The sequence below is a fragment of the Sander lucioperca genome, chromosome 3 (assembly GCF_008315115.2).
Source record: "Sander lucioperca isolate FBNREF2018 chromosome 3, SLUC_FBN_1.2, whole genome shotgun sequence".
Classification (NCBI taxonomy): Eukaryota; Metazoa; Chordata; class Actinopteri; order Perciformes; family Percidae; genus Sander; species Sander lucioperca.
The window spans coordinates 4,462,680-4,487,594 of NC_050175.1; the positions used below are offsets into that span (position 1 = coordinate 4,462,680).

A 24,915-nucleotide genomic window follows, 5' to 3' on the forward strand; every position below is an offset into this window, starting at 1 on the left:
TCTACATTCTGGTATACTGGGCATAAACAGGAGGCAGCGTGGAGACTCCGCCCACTGCTGGTAGTTACCATGGTAATGTTAGTAGCTTTAAGTCTCAGAGAATGAGACGTCGTGACCGATAAGACCCAATCAGGAGGAGAAACGTTGGCGTCAGTGTCGGTGTTGCCAAAGGTCAACAAAACACAACCCCGCAGATTCAGAACCAAAACGGTCAGAAGTGTTTCCTAATGTCTCCGGTTTAGGGGCTCGGAAACACCAGAGCAGGGGGAATGAGAGGGGGAAACGCAAGAGCAGGGGGAATGAGAGGGGGAAACGCAAGAGCAGGGGGAATGAGAGGGGGAAACGCCAGAGCAGGGGGAATGAGAGCGGGAAACACCAGATGAGGGGGAATGAGAGGGGGAAACACCAGTGCAGGGGGAATGAGAGGGGGAAACACCAGATGAGGGGGAATGAGAGGGGGAAACGTCAGAGCAGGGGGAATGAGAGGGGGAAACGCCAGAGAAGGGGGAATGAGAGGGAGAAACGCAAGAGCAAGGGAATGAGAGGGGGGGAAACACCAGAGCAGGGGTATTGAGAGGGGGGAAAAGTAAGAGCAGGGGGAATGAGAGGGGGGAAACACCAGAGCAGGGTGAATGAGAGGGGGAAACGCCAGAGCAGGTGGAATGAGGGGAGGAAACGTGGTAGAAGATAATTCCTTTTTAAACCAAAATGTAGCAATGTAAAAGTAGGCTGTCTGCTCATTTTAAAAACAAGACGAAAGTGGAAAACTTTTGTTGCTAATGACAGTTTGTTCAATATAGGAAATGCTTCTAAAAGAAACCCAAATCAATATCGATGTATTTGAGTGTGGTGTGGAGCAGAAGCATCATAAACTCGTTCCAGAGAGTGACGGTGGTTTCTTACGCGTTGCCCTTTCCATTGTAGACCCATTTGGTGGATCCCAATCCTTCGTAGTCTGAGCCCCAGTAGAAGAGACAGGCGTTGATGTGCAGAGAGTACAGCAGGTAGGAAGATGTTCGGATCACCCTGACACACAACAAAAACAACACAGGTGGAAGATTAAATGAAAGGAATGCACACTAACGTAAATATATATACATGTGGAGTTCCTCAGGGATCAATTTTGGGGCCTCTTTTGCTTTTAATGTTTATATAAAATGAGATAAAACTTTATTTATCAAGAGGGGAATTGTTGTGCAGCAGCTCAAAGTAGGAAACTGAAGTATGAACAATGAAGATGAGTTATGTAGAGTTGTTTCCGATACTCAAACCATGTAATTTTGCCCTGAAAAAACTACGCTTTAGTAGTTTATTTATGTTGTTTTTCAGTTAAAACTGACTGTCAAAGTAGATAAAAAAAACTTTGGCATTCATTCTCTGTAACCTGAGCCAGTTTTTTTAACGCACTGGTATTGGATTGGTACTCGGTATCGGCTAATACGCAGGTTCACGTTTTGGAATCGGTATTGGGAAGGACAAATGGTATCAGAACAACTAATTATCAATAAGGTGCAAAAAACAAGTGTAAACAATACCAGAAATGCTTTTTCTAATTGAAATGATTATCTGTTTTATGTAGCTATGCAGATGACAGTTTTATGTTGCTGTGGTTGATACATTTAAAAAAACAAAAGTTTGATGCCTGAATGTTACAAAACTTTCTAAACTTCCACCACAATTAAACAAATTACTGGGAGGCTTTCCTAAATGACTTTCACTTGAACTTATTAGGAGCTAGAGCTAAAGCAAGCAGTTTTTTTGTTGTTAAAGTTGACTCTAAATATGCGGACAAGGACCAAGAAGAGGGTTGACATTTGCCCACAGCTAATCTGTTAATTATTACATCAAATGTTAGATTATTTGAACTGTTTATGAGGTCTGAGACACTTTGATGAACCAACCAGGACATCCTCTAAAGAATTTTAGTTTTTCAAAATGTGTATCAAAAGGATTGTTAAGACAACATTGAGCCCCACATGAGACACCCTGCTGTGCCCTACTATGCCCCACACTGCCCCGCTACACCCTGCAACGCCACGCTATGCCCTACTATGCCCCACACTATGCCCTACTATGCCACACTATGCCCTACTATGCCCCGCCACACCCTGCAACGCCACGCTATGCCCTACTATGCCCCACACTGCTTGCTACATCCTGCAACGCCACGCTATGCCCTACTATGCCCCACACTGCTCGCTACACCCTGCAACGCCACGCTATGCCCTACTATGCCCCACACTGCTCGCTACACCCTGCAACGCCATGCTATGCCCTACTATGCCCCACACTGCTCGCTACACACTGCAACGCCACGCTATGCCCTACTATGCCCCACACTGCTCGCTACACCCTGCAACGCCACGCTATGCCCTACTATGCCCCACACTGCTCGCTACATCCTGCAACGCCACGCTATGCCCTACTATGCCCCACACTGCTCGCTACACCCTGCAACGCCACGCTATGCCCTACTATGCTCCACACTGCCCCACCACACCCTGCAACGCCACGCTATGCCCTACTATGCCCCACACTGCCCCGCCACACCCTGCAACGCCAACTACTATTTCTATTCATAGTTCCATTATCTTTATTGTTACTGTAACTGTCACTGTTCATCAGTCCAACTGCTATGATTATGAATCATATTTCTCTATATCTGTATATCGGTATCATTGTCTGTGTCCGAACCGGCCAACAAAGAGCCTGGGTCTGTCCGAGGTTTCTGCCTAAAAGGAAGTTTTTCCTCGTCACTGTTGCACCAAATACATGCTCGTGGGAAATTGTTGTAAATGATAGAGTGTGGTCTAGACCTACTCTATCTGTAAAGTGTCCTGAGATAACTCTTGTTATGATTTGATTCTATAAATTAAATTGAACTGAATATGAATTGCGTGTTGAGTCGTTGTTGCATGGGCAACAACGACTCAACCTGTAAGAAATCAAAAGGACATAAGTACTCATTGATTCAACTTTCGACCTATAATCCATGTTGAACTTGCAAAAACTACAATCAAATCTGAGATTTCTCAAAGACAATCAGGAGAAAGAGACAAATTTAGCTGTCTAGCTCCATAGACTCCCATTCATTTTGCACTCGCCTGCGATCACCCCCAGTGGAACTCTGGTGGAATTGCAACCAAATTCGGTACAATGGGGCTTAATAGGGAGTGAAATGGCTCTCTGTAGACGGGCTTTGGTATCGCTGATGTCCACCCATCCCTTCTCTTTCAGGGGGAAAAATGTATTTCCCTTTCAATCTTGTCTCTATAACACATCTGCTGTGTTATCAAGATTAAACTCTGCTCACCTGTAGATGTATGCTTTCTTCATCACAGCTTCCATTCTGTCATTGAACTCAAAGAAAGCCATGTACTGAGAGGGTAAAGACAAGAAGAGTTGGTGGTTTATCTTCAACACTCAGCATTCATGAACTTCGATGTGAAAAATAAAATAGATCCTGACCTTCAGCAGACGAGGGAATCTCAGCAGAGAGTTCACTCCGGTGAAAAAGTAAAATATCTCCATGGGAAAAAGACTGATGATGTCCATCTGCAGACACAAATACAGTCTGATAAGTGACTAATGTTTAAACAATACAATGTTATCAAAGTGTAACACACCTTGAGATCATAAGGGGTAAACCTATTTCCCCATGCATTGGTATCTAACCCCTATTTTCCACTGGGTGCGTCAATTTCATCTTTGTGGGGGTCTCTTTAAAAAAAAAAAGAAGAAAAAAAAAGTAGTCCATGAGCAGCAAATTTGGATTATTAAACATTTCATTTCCTGCATTCTGGTGAATTTTTATGCACCTATTTACCTTTTTCTGAATCAATGTATGCTGGAAATATCTTTATGTAAAGGGAAACATAGATTACAAACATAATGGAATATATTGCGATAAGGCTCTCAGGCATTCTGTATTGCTATTTATTCTCCTGTAGATCGACTTTTCTAATTATATCTGAGTCAGCACACCATACACATGTAGCCTAGAGGCATCATTTACTCCTCCCTCCTCTTTTGCGTCTTTTGTTGGGGAAGTAACTTCCTTAAATGTGCATATGACAATTATTCACATCAATGATACATTAATTCATTTTAATGTATTAATAAAGCCCTGGACTGTAATATTTCAGATGTTTGAGCAAGATTACTGCTCATGTTCAAAACTTTGTGCACATTCAAAATATATCCCATCTGTGCTCTTTGAGATTTGGAGGAGTCGTGATATTCAAGAATAAAGTCACTATATTTCAGAAAATAATCCACCTGCACCATACCATTACGTGATTGCTCTGCTGATACGGTAGATCTCAGACCTCCTGACAGACTCAGAGCCCCGTTTGAGACTCTGGTCTCTGAATGAGACAAAGTTTAAGGAAGTGGCTGAACGCTGCTCTACATCGGGGGTGGAAAACCAAAACTACGGCAGAATTACATGGGGCACAAACGTGACACATCTGCTGCAGCATGCCGACAGCAGAGCGCGACCATTATGACCTGAAGCTGCACAGACTACGGACGGAAGGCGCGCTGCTCATCTCTATTTTTACAGCGAGAGTGGACACTAAGCGACGCACAGGTCTGCTTCAGAGCTCCGTATGTTTGGGAAAAGTGCTTTATTTGTGATTTAAATAATAGTGCTGATGATTTTTAGAGACCCCCACATGTGTATGATTTTACTGCTTTCATGGGAGCTCATCCTCTCTCTATGGGAGCTCAGCTCCCACTGGCTCCACGTAATTCAAACCCTGATTACAATTATTTTTTAAGGACATGGGAAGAAAAGAGAAGGCATGGAGTTTAACAGCAGGTGTGCTTGGAGTGGAAGGTAGATACTAGCTTAATTTAAACATGTAATTGTTCTGTAAAGTACTTGAAGAGACGATATAATCTGCGAGTCGGCCAGCAAGACGCTCCATTTCTGAGATGCTCCCGGTGTGGTTTGGTGCGTAGCGGAGGACGGAACAAAACCGGAACGCAGCACAGTGGAGAATCGGAGTAAGTGACTATTGTGAACAAAAATCTGTGAAACCCAGATTGGGAAAGATGGCTTCAGCGCATAATCTGTATTTTACTTTTCCACACAACATTAAAGCTACAGTGGGTAGAAAGCAAAAAAAACACCAGAATTACAAATAGAGTAAGACCTCTTCCTTCCCAGCCAATAGGAACCTCTCTCTCTCTGAAATAAATGTGATTGGCCAAAGTCTCTCGTCACTTTATAACAAGAAACAGGTTATTTGTTCCCCCCTTCTAATCCTTCTAATAACTTCCTGCTTTGCTCCGTTGCTATTAACCTACTGTCAACATAGGTTTTAACTGCTGCTTGAACAAACAACCTATGGGAGTGTTTTTAGGGGGAGGACAGTCTCCTAAAACCAGAAAACAGAGCCAAGGGGCGATGCAGAAGTCTAGTTTAGTCTAGTTAGTTTTTGTTCTTACCTTAAATCTCTCGGTGGTCATGTAGTTGTCTCTCATGTCCTTTTTATCACACTGAAATAAAAACAAGTTGCAGGTTAAAGAAGCCGTTAAGCCCTTGCAGCTACTTGCAATGCGTCGGTCTGCAGCGTTCTGAAAGCTGCCAGTTCACACTAGCTGAATGGTCTTGCTACAGTTACATTTCTAGTGATGAATAGACGAAAACACTTTTTATTTTTCTCATTCTCTCATTTTTATATTCTCTTTCTCTTCGCGGCTTTGTTCTAGGCGATCCCTCTATTCACTCACGCTCTAGCTCGCTCCACCGTACGTGCTCGTGGGTGACATTGAGCCTCCGTTAACAGTTTGTGTGATTATGGATCATTTTATTGTAGCTGACTATGTATACAAGATGACTTCTCTATCAGCTGTTGAAACAGGAGACGTCTCTTACGTAGAGAGCCAAAGTCACGCCCTTCTACTTCCGGTCCATGGGACCTATCTTTCGAAAAAATATAAACGGGAGTGAACGGGGAGAGGCAAATTATTTTTTGATCCGGTTTGAGCCATGGATTACAATTTTGTCAATTTAAAAGATAATTTTTCAACCGAAGAACATCTCAGTTATTGTTAGACTGTTGAATTATAAGACTGTGAAAATACGTAATTAGAAAGACTATCACACTTCAAAGTCTCATGGATGACGTCTCGCTGAAGATACAATGTCTGTGTGTATCGTACCGGGGATGTAACATTACTCTAATGAGCAAAAGGATCTTACTTGTTCTTTTGCTTATCTGCTGATAACACTTCCCTAGATAAAACACATCAGGTGAGATAACGTTACATGTGTTGTGGAACAGAACTAAGCTAGCTAGCTAGCGATCAAGTTGAGCATCAAGCTAGGTGACGTAAATTGTGCGAGACGAGAGTTGTAGTTCACTGAGCGGTTTCACACTAAACTAAGTGGTCATATGACAAACCTACGGCTAACTGAGACTTTCTTTGGTTGAAAAATTATCTTTTAAATTGACGAACATCATAGTTGTAATCCAAAGCTCAATTCAATCACTACCTTTCATATTTTTTCCGAATTAAGGTCCCATGAGGTTCACCGGAAGGGGCGGGACTTCGGCTCTCTATTCTAAAACCAGCCTCTGGAGACTCGACCAGCTGACTTCTCTATTGGCTGTTGAAACAGGAGACGTCGCTTACATTCTAAAACCAGCCTCTGGAGACTCGACCAGCTGACTTCTCTATTGGCTGTAGAAACAGGAGACGTCTCTCACGTTATAAAACCAGCCTCTGGAGACTCCACCAGCTGACTTCTCTATTGGCTGTTGAAACACGAGACGTCTCTTACGTTCTAAAACCATATTTTTGTCGCATTTTTCTGACGTCTTTATTGCATTTTTCAGAACTTTTGTATCACCTTTTTCTGAAGTTTTTGTTGATTTCTTTTAGAACTCTTTGTCGCTTTTTTTTTTTACAACATTTTGTTTCTTGAAACCGTTGACGTCTCTTTTGTTCTAAAACCATACTTTTTCCAATGTTTTTGTCACATTTTTCCGAAATGTTTTACCCCCTTTTTCCAACATTTTTGGCGCGTTTTATTTATAACTTTTTATTGCCTCTTTTCCAACTTTATCAACATTTTTGTTGCCTTCTCTTTGAATTTTTTGTTTGTTGAAACAGGAGACGTTTCTTCCGCTCTAAAACCAGCCACTGGAGACTCGAGCAGCTGCAGACACCATCAGCTGGTTTGAGTCGAGCTGAGACGGGCCGGTTCAGACAGCTCTAAAACGGCTTTGTCTCGTCGTGAATCTTTGGCCTAATCTGGGCTTCTAAACTCTAAAACCAATCGACAGATTTTTCTTTTTGAATTCCCGCTGATGCCACTGACCACGATGTCTCCTCCGCGGACGAACTGCAGTCGGGGCTGGAAGACAAGGATGTCGAGGATGTAGATGAAGTCGCAGGTATAGTCCATCAGCAGCCACAGGTGGAGGTTTTCGGGGGTTTGGTAGGGGAACGCCCAGCGGACGGGGATCAACCACACGTTCCAGTTCCACGCCGCCACGACACAGAACAGCCACATCACGTAGATCAGATCTATGGACACGGACACAGGAACACAGCTGCTCAATATATCGGGTTTCTTATCGTCATCGTGATATCAACCGGCGCAGTAAACCCCGCCAAAGGCTGCGACATATCGGGAAAGACATTCAGTACATTGACTCAATACTGTACCTAGGTACAGCGGCAAAGATGAATGGATTAGTTGTCAACTATTAAATTAAGCTCCAACTATTTATATAATCCATGAATCATTTTGAGTCATATTTTATGATAAAACAGGTAAACTTGTGTGATGTCAGCTTGTTAAATATGACTATTTTCTAGTATTTTCTAGTTTCTTCTCTCCTCCGTGACAGGAAACTGAATCATCCTTCCTTTCCTCCTTCCTACCTCCTTCCCTACGTACTTCCTTTCTTCCATCTTCTTTCCTTCCTTCCTTCCATTTTTCCTTCCCTCCTTACATACTTTCTTAAAAACATAAAGTGTAGAGCTGCAAAGATTAATCGATTAGTCGTCAACTATTAAATTATTCTCCAACTATTTTTATAATCGATTAAAGAGTCATTTTTTAAGATAAAACAGGTAAACTTGTGTGATGTCAGCTTGTTAAATGTGAATATGTTCTAGTGTCTTCTCTCCTCTGGGACAGGAAACTTTCTGGATGTTGTGTGAGGTTTATTAGACGTTCACTGAAGCATTGGATGAGATAATGTATGTTTATGTTTCTATGTAGGTTAACTGTATGTTTATTGTGTGTTTAATGCGCGATGTGTTGCCATTTCGTTTCTAGAATGCCCAAGATGAATTTCTCCTATAGGAGACATAAAGGCTTATCTTATCTCATCTCATCTTATCTTATCTTATCTTATCTTATCTTATCTTGGGCTTTGGGAAACACTGATCCACATTTTAGAGACCAAACAACTCACCCATTCATCCAGAAGATAATCCACAAATTAATCCATGGTGAAAATAATAGTTATAGTTGCAGCTCTACACAGAACTGCCAAAAGAACAGAAGACTATTTTCCCAAAATGTAGAACTCTTCCATTAAATGTTGTCATCTTTAATTCAGTTTAACAATTCTCTGTTGCGTTTAAACGGCGTGTTGAGATGAATAAAGGCTCACCGGTGAAAGGGTCGATGCTGGAGGGGAATCGGTACTCCACGATGGCTCGGAGCCAGTCGGGCATCGGGGGGAGTTTGGGCAGTTTGGGCAGTCTGGGAATTACGACTGGACGTCCCAAAATTTCAAAGGGGAGCATGAATTCCTTCTCTTCCTCCTCTTCTTCTTCGTCGTCTTCATCATCATCTTCTGCTGCTGCAGGCGCATCGTCCTTCTTCTCTTCTGGAGGAGGAGGAGGAGGAGGAGCTTTGCTCGGGGCTGCAGAGATCAGACAGAATCTATATGATTATGTTGTATCGGATATTAAGATTATTCGACACAGATTTTTATGCTTATAGAGACAGAGTGCATTTAAGTCCCGCCCCCACTGGAGGGGAAAACAACTCTGCTCTCCACTAGAGAACCCAGAACTTAAGTTGTTTTTTTTAATTTTTAATTAAAGTGTGCCATTTTTTGTGAGTTTTCGAGCATCCCAAGTCCATAAAAAATGTGGTTGCGCAACAAAAGTAATAATAATAATACATGTATATGTTATTTGTTTCTATATTTATTGTTTGTGAATTTTACATTATTGTTTTGTATGTATGGGCTACAGCAAAGCAACCAAAGCAAATTCCTAGTAAGTGCTACTTACCTGGCAATAAATACATGTCTGATCCTGATTCTGAAAGAAAGTCAGAGCCATTTTCATTGGTTTCGGTGTAGGACACAAATTGTCCACTGGTGGCACTGGTAGGCATATGAGTGAAGTCTATATAGGTAGGAACCTTTCAACAGGTAACTAGGGGTGCTGTTAAGCGAAGGAGCACAAACAATTTTTGACCGCATCAAATTGCTACAGTGCGCAACGCTCATGTGGATGATGAAATGTTTGTTGATGGAGCTTGATGGACACATGGTTTCTTGCACGTTGATATGAAGAACTTTGTGATCAATAAATGACCATCAAAACACAACGATGACTATTGGAGTCAGTGATTTCCACAGTAGGCTACGGAGCAGCGTAAGTTAGAAGAGAGCGCGTCAGCTAGTTTACTAGCCATAGACTGTTTGTTTGTTTTAAGTCCGTATAGCAGCCCCTCAGTGGCTTTAAGTTTTTAGGCTTAGCCATTATAGTCAGTACTTACAGGCTGAAGGACTTTCTTCCTCGGACTCGTCTGGGTCCACCAGTCGGTCTTTCCGTAGCTCGGATCGGCCTTTAAACAGCTGGACAAGCTCGATCAGACGCTCCTGGACCGCCGCGCTGCCGACGCTGGCTGCAGACAGAGGAAGCATCCTGCAGGACGGCAGAAAGCGGGACGGTCAACATGGAGGCCGGAGGGGACTGAGGTGGAGGACAAAAGGCTGCGTTCCCATCCACAGTGTACTGTAGAGGGCTGCATTGGGATTGGGTCCCGCCGGGTCCCGCGGGACCCAAAGCAAATCTCGCGGGAGTGGGCGGTTTTAAATTTGCTGCGGGCGGGAGCGGGCGGCTAAAAAAAACACTGCGGGATCGGGATGTAGCCTGGAACCCCCCCACGCCAGCAGAAACCATAGATATACATATATACTGACTGAGTATATACTGTATAGGCCATCTATGAGCAGACACCAGCGTGTCTGAGCCTCCCAGGACGGGGGAGCTCCGAGCCGAGGCTCCGTCCACCCTCATCCTCGGCTCCTTCCTCCCCCTCTCTCCCTCTCCTTCTGCTCTTTCCTCCCCCTCTCTCCCTCATCCTCGGCTCCTTCCTCCCCCTCTCTCCCTCATCCTCGGCTCCTTCCTCCCCCTCTCTCCCTCTCCTTCTGCTCCTTCCTCCCCGTCTAACAGCAGCAAGCACCTGCCTTCTTTACCTTCATCTTCTCCCTATTAACCTATAAAATGACGTGTTTTCTCATGCGGGACGGGAGAAGACATAACATCAATGCATCTCTATTATTGTGCGGGCATAAATTCTCAGAGTTTTGCGGGTGCGGGCGGGAGTGGACGTACACATTGCAGGAGCGAGCGGGAGTGTAACAAACACGTTGCGGGTGCGGGCGGTAATGGTCAGAAATTCGCCGGGAGCGGGATGAAGAAACCAGTCCTGCGCAGGGCTCTAGTGTACTGTACATAAACAGTTCCCTGCTCCCTGTTCAAGGAATGTCGGTTAAGAGAAATTCTCTTGACACAATCGGAACACCTTCACTAAGGCTACATTTACATTGCTGCGTTTTGATTTAAATAGGAATATCTTCTGCTACGTTTCCCTCTCTCATTCCCCCTGCTCTGGTGTTTCACCCCTCTCATTCCCCCTGCTCTGGTGTTCCCCCCTCTCATTCCCCCTGCTCTGGCATTTCCCCCTCTCATTCCCCCTGCTCTTGCGTTCCCCCCTCTCATTCCCCCTGCTCTGGCATTCCCCCCCCACTCATTCCCCCTGCTCTGGTGTTCCCCCCTCTCATTCCCCCTGCTCTGGCGTTTCCCCCTCTCATTCCCCCTGCTCTGGCATTCCCCCCCACTCATTCCCCCTGCTCTGTTGTTTCCCCCCCTCTCATTCCCCCTACTCTGGCGTTTCCCCCTCTCATTCCCCCTGCTCTGGTGTTCCCCCCTCTCATTCCCCCTGCTCTTGCATTTCCCCCTCTCATTCCCCCTGCTCTTGCGTTTCCCCCTCTCATTCCCCCTGCTCTGGCATTCCCCCCCCACTCATTCCCCCTGCTCTGGTGTTCCCCCCTCTCATTCCCCCTGCTCTGGCGTTTCCCCCTCTCATTCCCCCTGCTCTGGCGTTCCCCCCCTTCATTCCCCCTGCTCTGGCGTTTCCCCCTCTCTTTCCCCCTGCTCTGGCATTCCCCCCCCCCCACTCATTCCCCCTGCTCTAGTGTTCCCCCCTCTCATTCCCCCTGCTCTGGTGTTCCCCCCTCTCATTCCCCCTGCTCTGGCGTTTCCCCCTCTCATTCCCCCTGCTCTGGCGTTTCCCCCTCTCATTCCCCCTGCTCTGGTGTTTCCCCCCCTCTCATTCCCCCTACTCTGGCATTTCCCCCTCTCATTCCCTCTGCTCTGGCGTTTCTCCCCCCTCTCATTCCCCCTGCTCTGGCGTTTCCCCCTCTCATTCCCCCTGCTCTGGCGTTTCCCCCTCTCATTCCCCCTGCTCTGGTGTTTCCCCCCCTCTCATTCCCCCTACTCTGGCATTTCCCCCTCTCATTCCCTCTGCTCTGGCGTTTCTCCCCCCTCTCATTCCCCCTGCTGTGGCGTTTCCCCCTCTCATTCCCCCTGCTCTGGTGTTTCCGAGCCCCTAAACCGGAGACATTTGGAAACTCTTCTGACCCGCTTTGGTTTGGAATCTGCGGGGTTGTGTTTCAGTCTCAACAGCCGCAAACGGAGACCTTTGGCAACACCGACACTGACGCCAATGTTTCTCCGGCTGTTTGGGTCTTATCGGTCACGACGTCTCGTTCTCTGAGACTAAAGCTATTAACGTTACCATGGCAACTACCAGCAACGGGCGGAAGTGGAAGTGTCAAAGTGTTTGTGTGCAGTTTCTCTCACTCGCTGTCTGCAGTCGGCAGGTTTCCCTGACTGGACCAGGTCTTCAGATCAACATCTGCTTCCTCGTCTGCAGCTCTGAGGGGACACAGGAAGCCACGAGGACATCAACACAGGGCCAAAAGTAGTGCAACGGTTATTTTCATTGTTGATTAATGTGTGGATTATTTCCTGGATGACTCGATTAGTTGTTCAGTCAACGATAAGTCCATTGTCTGAAATGTAATCACAAACTATTTGATAATTAATTAATTAATGGTTAAAGTAATTTTTCATGCAGAAACGTTCTGTTTTATATTATATTAAACTGAACATCTTTGAGTTTGTTAGCAAATGTGTACGCATTTTAGCATGTTAGCATGAGTTAGCATGTAAGCAATATTATAAGCATGTTAGCAGATGTGAAGACCAGGCAGTCAATGTGAATGCATCCTTAGAAAAATGATCCTATCAAAACCTTTTTTCCCAAAAAAAAAGTTCCTAAATGTGATAAAGTGGTAAAGTGATAAACTTTTTGTGATAAACAAAAAATGGATCACCCAATTTTTTTTCTTCTCACTGGCCTCTCAGGGCTTCCGTAGTTTTCGTACAGCTAAAACAAGACGTTTTTATATTGCTGAGTATTGACGTTACCTGAGCTTTGACAGCCGGACTCTCAGATGGCTGCCCTCTGGTTCTGTGCTGCTGATAATTCTGGGAATGTTCACGCCTTTATTTTGCTGCCCCACGTCCCGATCCACATCCTCCACCTTCAGCATCGGAGCTTCACCCAAACCTCGCCCACAACTCCCTGAGGGACAGAGCAGAACATCTGTTGGACTGCAAGACAACATCTTCCTTTCCTGAGACATAAAGGCTGCAGACAGACACGCTAGCCAAGCCTAGCACAGAACACACATCCACTTCCTGTAAAATCACAGCTGGAAAGAGTATAAAAATATTCTACTTAAGTAAAGGTGCTATTACTTTGATGAGCCTTTACTTAAGTACAAGTAAAATGAATAGTATAGAAATCTACTCAAGTAAAAGTAAAAAGTAGCCAATTTAAAATCTACTCAGATTAAAACTTTTAAACAGGGGGGGGAGATATACTTTATCATATTATCACTTATTTATACTTGTTTAATTAAATCACAGTATTTTGTAATTTGATAAGGGCACAAAGCCCCTTTTAGATTTGAGATTGTTGACAGATACAAACATTAGCGACTTTTTTGTTTTTACTTTCTAACTCAGTAAGGGATGTGATTTAAAATGTAGCAAAGTACTTCAAACAAAACAGACTTAAGTAAAGGTAAAATTACAGATTATAAAAACTACTCCAAAAAGTAAACGTGCACAAAAAAATTGCTCAACTACAGTAACGTGAGTAATTGCAATTCGTTAACATCCCCTTCCTGTAAGATCACCTGCAGCGTGGTTAGCTGGCAGCTCGTGGCGAAGCAGGGCAGAGCCGAAGAGCATGATGGGAGTGATGATGGGGAGGATGCGGGATGTCACAGATGATACAGAAAGGGTTTGTTTTGGCACTTAAAGGTTTCAATCTACACACAAAAATTAGGTGTCTATGAGGTTTCTCTAAGGGTCTGCTGGAGGAGGGCGGGGTTAAGGCTGCTGAGGATGCTGGGAGTTGGAGTGAAGGCGTCTGAAGCGGCTGACGATGCTCGCGTAGCAGCGTCGCGCGTGGTTGGGGAGCTGTGAAAGCTCCTGGGTCAGCTGGGCAAGCTCTGGTGGCGGGTTCGGCATGGACAGCTTGGACAGTTGGGTTGGCATGGACGGCATGGACAGCTGGGTCGGTATGGACGGCATGGACAGCTTGGGCAGTTGGGTTGGCATGGACGGCATGGACAGCTTGGTCGGCATTGACAGCTTGGGCAGCTGGGTCGGCATGGACAGCTTGGGCAGCTGGGTCGGCATGGACAGCTTGGGCAGCTTGGACAGTTCGGTCGGCAGGGACGGCATGGACAGCTTGGACAGCGGGGTCGGCATGGACAGCTTGGAGGGAGGGTTAAGGTTATGGTCATGCATTAGATTCCTGCAGCTCTCCAGACACTCAGCAGCGTGCGGGATTCGAAGCAGAAAGGTCTTTATTGGAGAACAAACGCTGGGAACTGGACGGAGAAAAAGTCAGAGTCAAAGACCAGAAGGGAACTGTGAAACTGAAAAATAAAAACTCGAGCTACATTTACATTACTACATTTTGGTTTAAAAACGAACATTTGCTATGTTTCCCCCTCTCCCCCTGCCCAGTTTACCAGAATGTTGATGATATATGAGGTTTGGATGTGTTAGTTTAAACAGAGATTAGTTCTTCTACTGGAGATAAAAACACTTGGTGCATGGAGATCAGTTTTGGCTAAAAACTCAAACGCTTAAAAACCAAAACCTAGCGATGTAAATGAAGCCTCAGTTCTAAAAGATGAGAAGAAGATCCAGAAAGTGAAGATCTAGCTAAGTAGTTTAATCTTTTCTGTTATCATTCAACTAGTGATGGCCAAATTAAGCCATTTTCTTTAATAGCTGAGCCCACAAGATGGCGCTCATGGTTTGAAGATAAAGGCATCCGGCGCAATGTCAGGCTTTCTCCTTGAAATGGTCTTCCAACAATCCAGATTAACTGCGTCTGGTCTGGGTCGGGTTCTCGCTGCCTGGTGGCTCGCTATTTGGCGCCACTGTTGCTCTTGTGAATGTACAAGTACAGTTTGTACACATGTTAAAAGTTTTCTGCTCTCACCTCCACATCCACCTTCTTCTGCATTGGCCTGAGAGATAAAAAAGAAAGCGAGTTAAAAAATAAAATGTTCTGCACACCTTGTAATCATAAAGAATAAAATATAACTACATTTACATTTATATGCCAGACCTTAAACAAACATATTATTAAGCATCACACTTCATTCTTTAATCAAATGGTCTTTATAAGTGGAAGACGTTTGCTCAGTTCTCATTGCTTCTTCCTATAATTTATAATTCACTCACCTCTTCACTTTCTACATGCAGTTGCTGCTTCATGCCTGTTGTCTGTTGGGGTGGCGGCTCCTGCTGAACATGCACAACCTGCACAACATAAAAATACTTTGATGAATGTGTTGAGTAAAGAAGCACAGTGGTGAACTAACTGCCCTCTTTTTTAATAACATGTAACAAATACCAGCAATTCAACATTTCTATGGCTAACTTGAAGACTTTTGCCAAGTGATAGATATTTCAACATGATCTCACTAGGAATATTTGTAGCGTAATGTTAGCTTTAAGGAGACTGTCCTCCCATAGGTCCTTTGTTCAAGCAGCAATTTCGACTTTTAACTAAGTAGTTATGGTGCCAAAACCTAACCAATCTGCTCCACTCCGCTACCAGGGCTTAGCAAAACTGTTGTGGTGTCAATGTCAATGCCTGTAACTATCAACAACGATATTAAGGACGATATGTCATATGTCAGAAAATAAAGACCACCCTCCAGCTAAGGCTCAATGGAAGCTCATGGTGTAAATGTTACGCTGCTGGATTTTTCACCTGATGTGAACCTGTGGTGGTGGTGGCTATTGGAGCTTGTGACTGTGGTTGTTGGGTGATCGTTTGGGGGACCGGACTCTCCAGGTCTCTACTGTCCGTTGGTGGCTCCGCATCTGTTGATGAGACAGTGCTGGTGGTACTGCCTTCATTCGGACAGACGTCCACCAGACTCCTGGGGAAGAAGGGCGAGTGGTCATTAATGACAAGACAGGCAATATACACTTCCTGAAAAAGCTGTAAAACTGATCCTTCCACTGGTGTCCTTGGGGTTCAGGTGGAGGTGGAGAACTGCAAATGCATACAAACTGAACAAAAATTACGACGGATGTGAAGAATGCAGATTTGCCGCAGGATGTGCAAAATATACAAATATACGAAACTTAGTTTGCCGTGAATCTGTGACGTTCAGTACATATTTTTAGGTTAACCCATTTGCCTTGTCGGCTCCTTCAGTTTCTGATTACCTCCATTTCTGAGAATGCCTTTTTTACAACCCCTAAATGCTAAATGGTGGCTCAAGAAAGATTCTGAGGGACTGATATCAACAAAGAAAAGTAAGAACTTTACCCACGTCGTACACCACCCATCCAACTATGAATGTCTATGACTCTACACAACATTTTATGGCACAGTTCCCACTGGGCATACTGATCACCATATGTAGGTATTGTAGGAACAACCAACTGAAAAAAATGTTGGCAATAAAAGTTCAAAAGTGGCCATGGAACAGGATTTGCCCAAAGATGTTTGTTGATTGTTGATGTGTGAATGTTTATCAGATGAGCAGGTTGTGCCTTGTACATATGAATGTGTGTGTGTGTGTGTGTGTGTGTGAACGTTGGTGCACTTTAAATGGTTGCTAAGACTAGATAAGTGTCATATAATTGCAGTCCATTTAAGCTCTTATACTGACTGTAAAATTTCCAACCTACCTTTTGAGGTCTGCCCTGATTCATAGAAGAAAAGTTGACAAAAAGCAACACAAAACAAATTTAACCAGAAGGAGACACCGTGGAAAGAGGCAAACATGCAGCATAGGGCACACTGGGCATAAAGAAACTATTTAGAACCAAAGTCCCGCCCTACTTCCTAGCTAACCTAGAGCAAAGAAAGCTAAGATAAGATAAATGGAAAACTCAACTGGCCAGTACAATTTGAACATCTTGTCATTTCAACAAAGATATAACAACAATAACTTAGTTAGAATATAACAAACACACCTTACATTAGCTTTGATAGGTGTTTGAGACCCATGTTGAATAACGGCCACTCAGCTGTTTTGTGGTACCAGAGGATGATATGTGAGCCAATGGGCTAAACCCATTTATCTTAAGTGTTAGCTTCTGTTTTTAATCCAATGGAAGAAGTGCCTGTAAAGGTTCTCAGTCATTTGGGTCATAGTTATCCAAGGAAGGTGTTGTTGTAAGAGGATCTAACAAACAAAGTGGTATCCATCTTGACAACGCCCCACAGAGGTTAAAGGTGCAGTAGGTAAGCCTTATAAAACTAACTTTCTGTCATATTTGCTGAAACTGACCCTATATTCGAGTAGAACTACATGAAGCAGGTAATTAAAAAATTCCGGCTCCTCTGGCCCCACCTACAGCCTGTAGTGCGATTTGCAAAAATCCACCGCTCCCTGTTCAGATGCACCAATCAGGGCCTGGGGGGGGTTTGGTGTCTAACTGCATGTCAATCACTGCTCATACACACACATTAATTCTCCTTTGTGGGAGAGGGGCTAGGACTACCTACAGCACCTTTAAATTGCTGTGTTTCCCTACCGTTCAGTCACAACTGAAAAAGTCTTTCAGATGAGAGACAAAATGTGTAGCTAAACGAGCAGCTTTAACCAAGTCCAGTTGACTTTCCTTTTTTAACCTTCCTTGGATACAAATGTAAGAAGTCCTTCTATCCATTTCTGCCACTTACCGGTTCTGGGTTGCAGTGGCAATAGGGTAAACAAGGTAGCCCGGGCATCCTTCTCCTTGGCCACATCCATCCCTGCTACAGCTTCATTCCCTGGTCAAATTGGTTATGTAATCCCTCCAGTGTGTTTAGGATCTGCCCTTGGGTCCCCTGCTAGTTGGACATGACTGATATACCTCCACAGGGAGATCATGTAAGCATCCTGATCATGCACGAACCACTTTAACAAGGTCCTTTCAATACACTCCTTGATTTCATTCCTTCTGTCACTACCCAGAGATCATAACCACAGGTGAGTGTTGGAACACAGATCGACCAGTACAGTAAATTAAAAACTTAACCTTCAGGCTTAGCTTAATTTCCACACCCTGAAAGGATGAGGAGTTACAAAACTTGGAGGAAGGCTTAGCCACCTTTTTGACAAACATCAATGAGATAGCCAAAAAGGTCAGCAGTGGCAAGGGGCCTAGGGTCGATGAGATTCACCCTGAAATACTATAGACTCCACAAATTGTTGGTCTGCCTTGGTTGATATACCTGTTCAATATGACATAGAGGTCAGGGACAGTGCCTGTGTGCTGGTACACCATACAAACCAAATTGGTTTGGTAAGTCCTTAAAGGCAACTTGAAGGTCTGCACTGCCTCTGTCAGGAAAGTTTATTCTAGGGAGCTAGTCACATGACACGCCTTTGGTGCAACCTGGACACATCATCAGTGATAGACCTAGGGTCCTCAGGTGTTTCAGGGCTTATTATCAGACACCCTCGCCCGGGCAACCCAGCCGGAGGTGATCATGCCCCGCCTTGTGTCATGGTAGCTTACTTCGCCGCTTGTCACCCCTTTTAAATGGGAAGCCTTTTCAGCTGCTTCTAATATGTTTTTGATGGCTCTTCATCTCTGCAGTGCACAGATCCCAGTCCCAGGACCCGTTGAAGAGATCAACAGTCTTCCTCCTTGGCCTCCGACACAGACAACCTTCTAACCAATTCCCTACTAGTTGTAAAACAATGGACCAGCTCTTTCAATGATAGTGAGGGAGTCATGAGAGTTTACTCATCCGACCTACATTTGTTTTGTGGAACTGGAGAAAGTCTATGACTTGGGGAGGTACTGCGGGAGTATGGCGTGCAGGGCCCTCTGTCCACTGTACATCTAGTACTTTGCCAAAGTAGTAAATCATCCCAATTCTCTTTGTGATTTTCATGGACAGAATCTCTAGGTGCAGCCAAGAAATGGTGAATCCCGTTTTGACACCTTTTATTAAGAACTAGGGCTGGGAATCGCCCAAAATTCCCTGAATCTTTTGATTCCAATTCACAAGGTCCCGAATCAATTACATTTCCAATTCACTATCAATTAGGTTAGGGAAATTTCAGTTACAATACCAATTCAGTTTGGATATAAAAGATTCTCAGAGAACTTCTGCATCAAATGGTACAAGGAAGACACACTGTCAAATTGTTTTTATAATGCACTAGGTTAATGTTTACATTAAGAACTGAGCCCAAGGGTGCCTAGGTAGTTCACCTTGTGGAGCGCGCGTCCATGTATAGAGGTGTACTCCTCAACGCAGCGGCTGCGAGTTTGACTCCGACCTGCGGCCCTTTGCTGCCTGTCATTCCCCCTCTCTCTCTCCCCCATCATGTCTTTGGCTGTCTTATACAAATAGAAGCCTAAAATGCCCAGAAAATAAAACTGAGCCCAAAAAAGTTTGTTTAAAGTACTTTTTACTAAACGGGACTAACATCTACAATCATTTGCAAGGCATATATTAAAAGACCAATTTCATAATTTTATCAATCGATATCAGATCACACAAACAATTGATTTAAATTGGAGAATAGATTATTTTAACCCAGCCCTATTAATAACAGATACTAGCCTGGAACGGGGCAGGACTTCAGCTCACTCTAAACAGCCATAAGAAGTAAAAAAGCTACCTACATCTGATCGTACCAAAGAACAAGCTCTTAGTGCAAGCTTATACAGTACACTGGAAGTACGCAACCCATACCAAAATATAATGACATCTTAGAGTTTCTTACAGAACTCCACAAGAGGGTGACATAATATATTTATATGAAATAGATGTATTGGTGATGGTCTACAGATAAATCGGGTTCCAAATCAAAGAGGTATGGGAGCGTTCCTCCGTCTTATTGCAGGGGCAAACCTTAATCTAACTACTGTATAGCCGAGCTTACTGATTGAGTTCTTTCTTTTCCTCAACAGGGGCTTTGTTATTTTCCTCTGTTCCTTTATTTTCCTCAGGACTCCTATTGTCTGTGCTGTCTTCAATCTCCTCCTGCAGGTTCTGCAACCTAAACGTTGAGCAGCAAGTGACAAAACAAATTGGAGAGACCCTGTCAGGCAGTTCAGAAAGGAATTCATTGCTAAAGGGGGCAGCATCCGATTCAAGCCAAGAGCAGCAGAGCTTGAGGTTAGAGCTTTTGTAAAACAAGATAGGGTATGGAGGTTCAACCCTACACTTTGCAGCAGATGGTGCAGAAAGTTCATAATAAAGTACATTCAGTGTTACCCTGAAATTCCACCAGGTGCGACTCCGTCAAAAAAAGACCTGGCGCATATTTGTAGCGAAGCGTAGAGGAGCGACTCTTTTGGGATGCGCTGTCATGGCTGGTGGAATAACAAGCACTGTCTTGTGTGGCCGCAATTGCTGAACACAAAATGCGCCAGGTGGAATCTAGGGGCTCATTTGAACTTTTTGGAGGTCTAAATTAGTTCCAGACCTTCATTCCAAACTAAATTTAAAATATTATAGGCCCCGTCTCTCGAAAGTCGCTGCAATGCTACCAGAATGCATTACCTGGCTGCTTACAGAGACAATGAATGGGAAGCGTGGAAATGACGCTTGCCAGTGGACAAGTACCATAACCAAGCAGCTGCGAGTGATGTGTCTGATCTGCCCATGACTTTTTTTGGCGACCGAGAAGCAGCAGTAGCAGTAGCTATGTGCAGTTAACTCAACATAGCAGTACATGTGAGATAGCAGCAGATTGGTGGTTTGTGTTTCATGAAGATAGACTTACTCTGCTTCGTCCTCGTTTTCCTCCTCCTGGATGTTGGACAGTCTGTTGTGAACAAACAGCAGGAGAGAGTCTCAGGTCAGTGTTTTGGATGTCTTTGTCTCCATGTGTACTTCAAGTGTATTTGGACTGCAAGTATCATGTGTCTTAAAAACCGATTCCATCTCAGATTTTATTCAAAGAGAAAAGATTTCAGGCAATATTATGAGATCCTTCAACTTGTTCACATGGACGTTTCTGTCTCTGTTTTTGTGTCTTTACTTTCTTTCTTTTTTTTTTTAAATCCTCTGTCTCTTTTTATGCACTTTTATACTGACTTTTAGAGGCTCATTTATATGTATTCATTCACTTTTGCACTGATAGGACTGCCTCCAATTGTGTTGTACAATGACAATAAAGACTATTCTACTCTTTTGACTGTACAGTATGTGTCTACATTTCTACGTGTGTTGTGTTTATTTATGTGACTTACTGCTCGATGGACTCTGGCAGCGTTTCTGTGACAATCTTAGCCAAATGCTCCACCTCCAGCTGTCGCGCTGCCTCCTCTGCTGCCTTCCTGGCCATCTCCTCTGCGTTGCGGGCTGCCTCCAGATGATCCTGCTGCAGTCTGTCCAACAGGGGAGAGCTACTCGCCACAATTCAAGGAAATTACACTTTTCAGTAAAGTCTAATAATAAGTCTGAACAAAAGGACAAAAAACTGGTCTGCAAGTGTCCATAAGTGCTGCACATTTTATGAACAAAGTGTTGGGCAGACATTTTTGTCCTTTAGCCCAGTTCAAACCAAATATTCGCGACAAAACTAGTTGAAACTTGCAGCTAGTTGCAACGTGTCGGTCTTCAACATTTGACAGTGTATCATCTGCATAACGACTCTGTACTCCGTTCCAATTTCCGACTTTTAAGGCTTTTTTGTAGCTGGAAATATGATTTGTAACATCTTAAAATATGAATGTCGATAACATTTGTGAAACTTGCTACAGTTGCATTTCTAGCGATGAATCTGTGAAAATGTTTTTTTTCTTTGATTAACTGTTTTGTTCTGACACCACTCCCTCTTCTTTCACTCTTTAGCTCGCTCCACCACATACCGTGCTCGCGGGCGCTCTTTGACCTTCCATCTTAAACTCTGCCATTTCAACCAGCTGACAGTTTGCACCATAGAAATAAAATGGATCATGGATAATTTTATTTCTACAGTTTGTAGCTGACTTCACCAGCTGACTTCTCTATTGGCTGATGAAACAGGAGACGTCTCTTACGTTCTAAAACCAGCCTCTGGAGACTCCACCAGCTGACTTCTCTATTGGCTGTAGAAACAGGAGACGTCTCTTACATTCTTAAACCAGCCTCTGGAGACTCGGCCAGCTGACTTCTCTATTGGCTGTTGAAACAGGAGACGTCTCTTACATTCTTAAACCAGCCTCTGGAGACTCGACCAGCAGTGACACCATCAGCTGGTTTGAGTCGAGCTGACACGGGCCGGTTCAGACCGCTGAAACATTTCCTTCAACGTTCTAAAACAGTTTTGTCTCATGTCAAATCTTTGGTCTGAACTGGGCTTAAATGTACTTGTGGAACAAAAAGAAAAACAACAAAAGGAAAACAGAGTAAATTAGGCAGAAAGAGTAATCACTAACCTTTCCTCCACGTGAGCTTGAACCACTTCTCCAGCTTCCTTCTTGATGCTGTCAGTCAGTGGAGTGCTTTGTTCCTTCCGGGTCTTTGCCTCTTCTGTCTAAAACCAACCACAGACAGAGATCTCACTCTAGTTTTCTTCACATGGAAAAATAGCCATGGTACCTACTATGGTACTTATCCTGGTACCCTCTAAAGTACCATAGTACCTACTCTGGTACAACCTTGCTACCCTTCAAAGTGTCATGGTACCTACAATGGGACTTACCCTGGTCCCTCTAAAGCAGTGGTTCCCAATATTTTTCTGCAGGGCCATCCTGTTGTAGTTACAAATATTTCCAAATCTGTTATTTCCAACACTGAGTTTAGTCCTTCATTGCCCAGTCCCCTGAACAGCACAGGATGGCGCTAACACACAAGCTGCAAGAAGTAAGTTTGGCCGGCTACACACTGCCTGCGTGCCGTGAGCGTGGCGTTTCTGTTGCGTGTCAGCTGCGTGGCGGCTGCATGGATTTTCTGTCTTTACACACCAGAAACGTGTCTGACGCGGCACTGCTGCTGCTAGCCTTGTCTGTACACATGTATGTTTCCCATTGATAAAATGAAATGGAATGTTAAACATAAATATATACTGATTTGATTACAGCAAAGACAACGTCGGCAGTATTGAAATTCCCCCAGAACCAGAACGTTTTCATATTCAGGCTGTAAAATAATGTAATCATTGTTTTAAATGATTTGCCAAATTCTATGATGGATAAGGCTTTATGTCGATCGTAAGTGAGAAGACTATATGAGACATGCAATAATACAGCAAAGATATCTGACTTTTTCATGTCAATAAACTCTACATGTCTGGCTTGTCACACTTTTCCAGTGTGGCCCTTAGTAAAGTTGAGTTATACATCCCTACTCTAAAAGCGTCTCCTCTGAATTGACTTTGTTTCACAGCCATCATCTCACATCTCTGGTCGCTACTTCAATAGTACACATGGCTGATCATTTGTTTGGTAAAGTCTTAATATTGTTTGGGGGACAATGGCATGGCTAATAGCTAGCTTGTCTTTGTGTTAAACATACTGTCACACAGGGTGCGATTTGTGATTTTATTTTTTGATCAAGCACAACATAACATGCAAGAATGAAATCCCCCTTCAAATACCATGGATGTAGTGCCACTCGACTGTGCATGCGTGGTGTCAACATAAAACACAGTGCTTTCAAGCCGGAGAGCAGAGTTCACTTTGTGGCGAAAACAAAATACTTTCACCCAGGAAAGGCTTGTTCCTTCCTCGGTAGTGTTTTAATCCAAATCCGATCTTTTCCTTAATTTAAAGTAATTTTGTGCCTAAACTTAACTGTCATCGCCGCATGATGCTCACTTTTTCTGGCTAAACTCCACTACCACGGCCCCTGAAAGCACCGTCATCTGGCGGTGCCTGTAGCCGGCTCACAGTCACCTATTGGTGGCTAAACAACTGCCGCTGGTAGCCGGTGTCCCGGAGGTCTGTAGCGGCTAAATACAACCAGCAACTGCTGCTCTGATTTGATTGTTCTATGGAACTATGTGTTCACGTTACAGCGCTTACCTTACTTTAAAATACTTCTATTTTAAGTACATAATATATGGTCTATTGGTGAAGTAGCATTGATCACTTTGAGGGTGGGATACACTTCGTCCCCATCAGGGATAAAAATAATTTAGCAGAGGCAGGGATGTGTAGAAAGGGAGACCAAATTGGTCACCCCATTCTGTACGGGGCCATGTCATTCCGACCTCTCAATAACCCGAAAAATTTTTTTTTTGTTAACACATCTCAACACAAAACAGAAAAACTGTCCGCATAAAGCAGCAGATATTTCTTTCTGGATTACCACTGAAAACTGTTTAAAAAAACAGTCTAGTTATTTGGTAATTAATGGACTCCAGTGGAGGCTACCGTCCTTCACTGCACTTCAGACTGTTCTGGCCTCCTCGTCCTCCTCGTTGTCCAATTCCTTAAAATGAACGCCTCATTGGGCATTAACCCTTACTCTCCAGAATTGTTTGTTTTTGTGATAAAATCACAGGATGTCATGAAACAATAACTTTACGGGCACAAGAAAACAATTATTTTGTGAGCGTTCTATTTGTCTTTCTGTAAGGTTACATTTACATCGCTACGTTTTGGTTTAAAAGGAATATCTTCTGCTACGTTGCCCCTCTCATTCCCCCTGCTCTGGCGTTTCCCCCTCTCATTCCCCCTGCTCTGGTGTTTCCCCCTCTCATTCCCCCTGCTCTGGTGTTTCCCCCTCTCATTCCCCCTGCTCCGGCATTTCCCCCTCTCATTCCCCCTGCTCCGGCGTTTCCCCCTCTCATTCCCCCTGCTCTGGTGTTTCCCCCTCTCATTCCCCCTGCTCTTGCGTTCCCCCCTCTCATTCCCCCTGCTTTAATTGATCCCCCCTCTCATTCCCCCTGCTCTGATGTTTCCCCCTCTCATTCCCCCTGCTCTGGCGTTGTAGTGGCAAAAATTATATTTAAGCATGATTCTTTATCTTCTTGTCTTATTTCTGTTTTACTTTGTCTCACAATGCTAAAAGTGAGTTTTTCTTATCCTCACATGTTGAAAGTAAGAGCCACCAAGTCTGGGAACGTAATGTGTACGCTG

General features: G+C 44.0%; 1 protein-coding gene across 6 annotated transcripts in view; it reads right to left on the reverse strand.

The window, feature by feature from the left end:
* The window catches only part of cngb1a (cyclic nucleotide gated channel subunit beta 1a), a 45,387-nt gene that overhangs the window by 10,677 nt on the left and 9,795 nt on the right, over positions 1-24,915 (reverse strand). For 2 of the 6 annotated variants that reach the window (XM_031308507.2, XM_035999155.1), the window contains 17 exons: positions 22,270-22,367; positions 21,100-21,255; positions 20,631-20,672; positions 19,785-19,901; positions 16,582-16,596; positions 15,650-15,821; positions 15,115-15,192; positions 14,870-14,897; positions 12,769-12,925; positions 12,139-12,213; positions 9,767-9,915; positions 8,643-8,897; positions 7,334-7,542; positions 5,455-5,505; positions 3,469-3,555; positions 3,314-3,378; positions 904-1,026 (listed from right to left, as the gene is read on the reverse strand). In XM_031308507.2, the coding sequence (XP_031164367.1) occupies positions 904-1,026; positions 3,314-3,378; positions 3,469-3,555; positions 5,455-5,505; positions 7,334-7,542; positions 8,643-8,897; positions 9,767-9,915; positions 12,139-12,213; positions 12,769-12,925; positions 14,870-14,897; positions 15,115-15,192; positions 15,650-15,821; positions 16,582-16,596; positions 19,785-19,901; positions 20,631-20,672; positions 21,100-21,255; positions 22,270-22,367 (1,877 nt within the window). The remainder of the gene's footprint in view (positions 1-903; positions 1,027-3,313; positions 3,379-3,468; positions 3,556-5,454; positions 5,506-7,333; positions 7,543-8,642; positions 8,898-9,766; positions 9,916-12,138; positions 12,214-12,768; positions 12,926-14,869; positions 14,898-15,114; positions 15,193-15,649; positions 15,822-16,581; positions 16,597-19,784; positions 19,902-20,630; positions 20,673-21,099; positions 21,256-22,269; positions 22,368-24,915) is intronic. The other 4 variants (XM_035999157.1, XM_035999156.1, XM_035999159.1 and 1 more) reach the window with 4 other exon arrangements.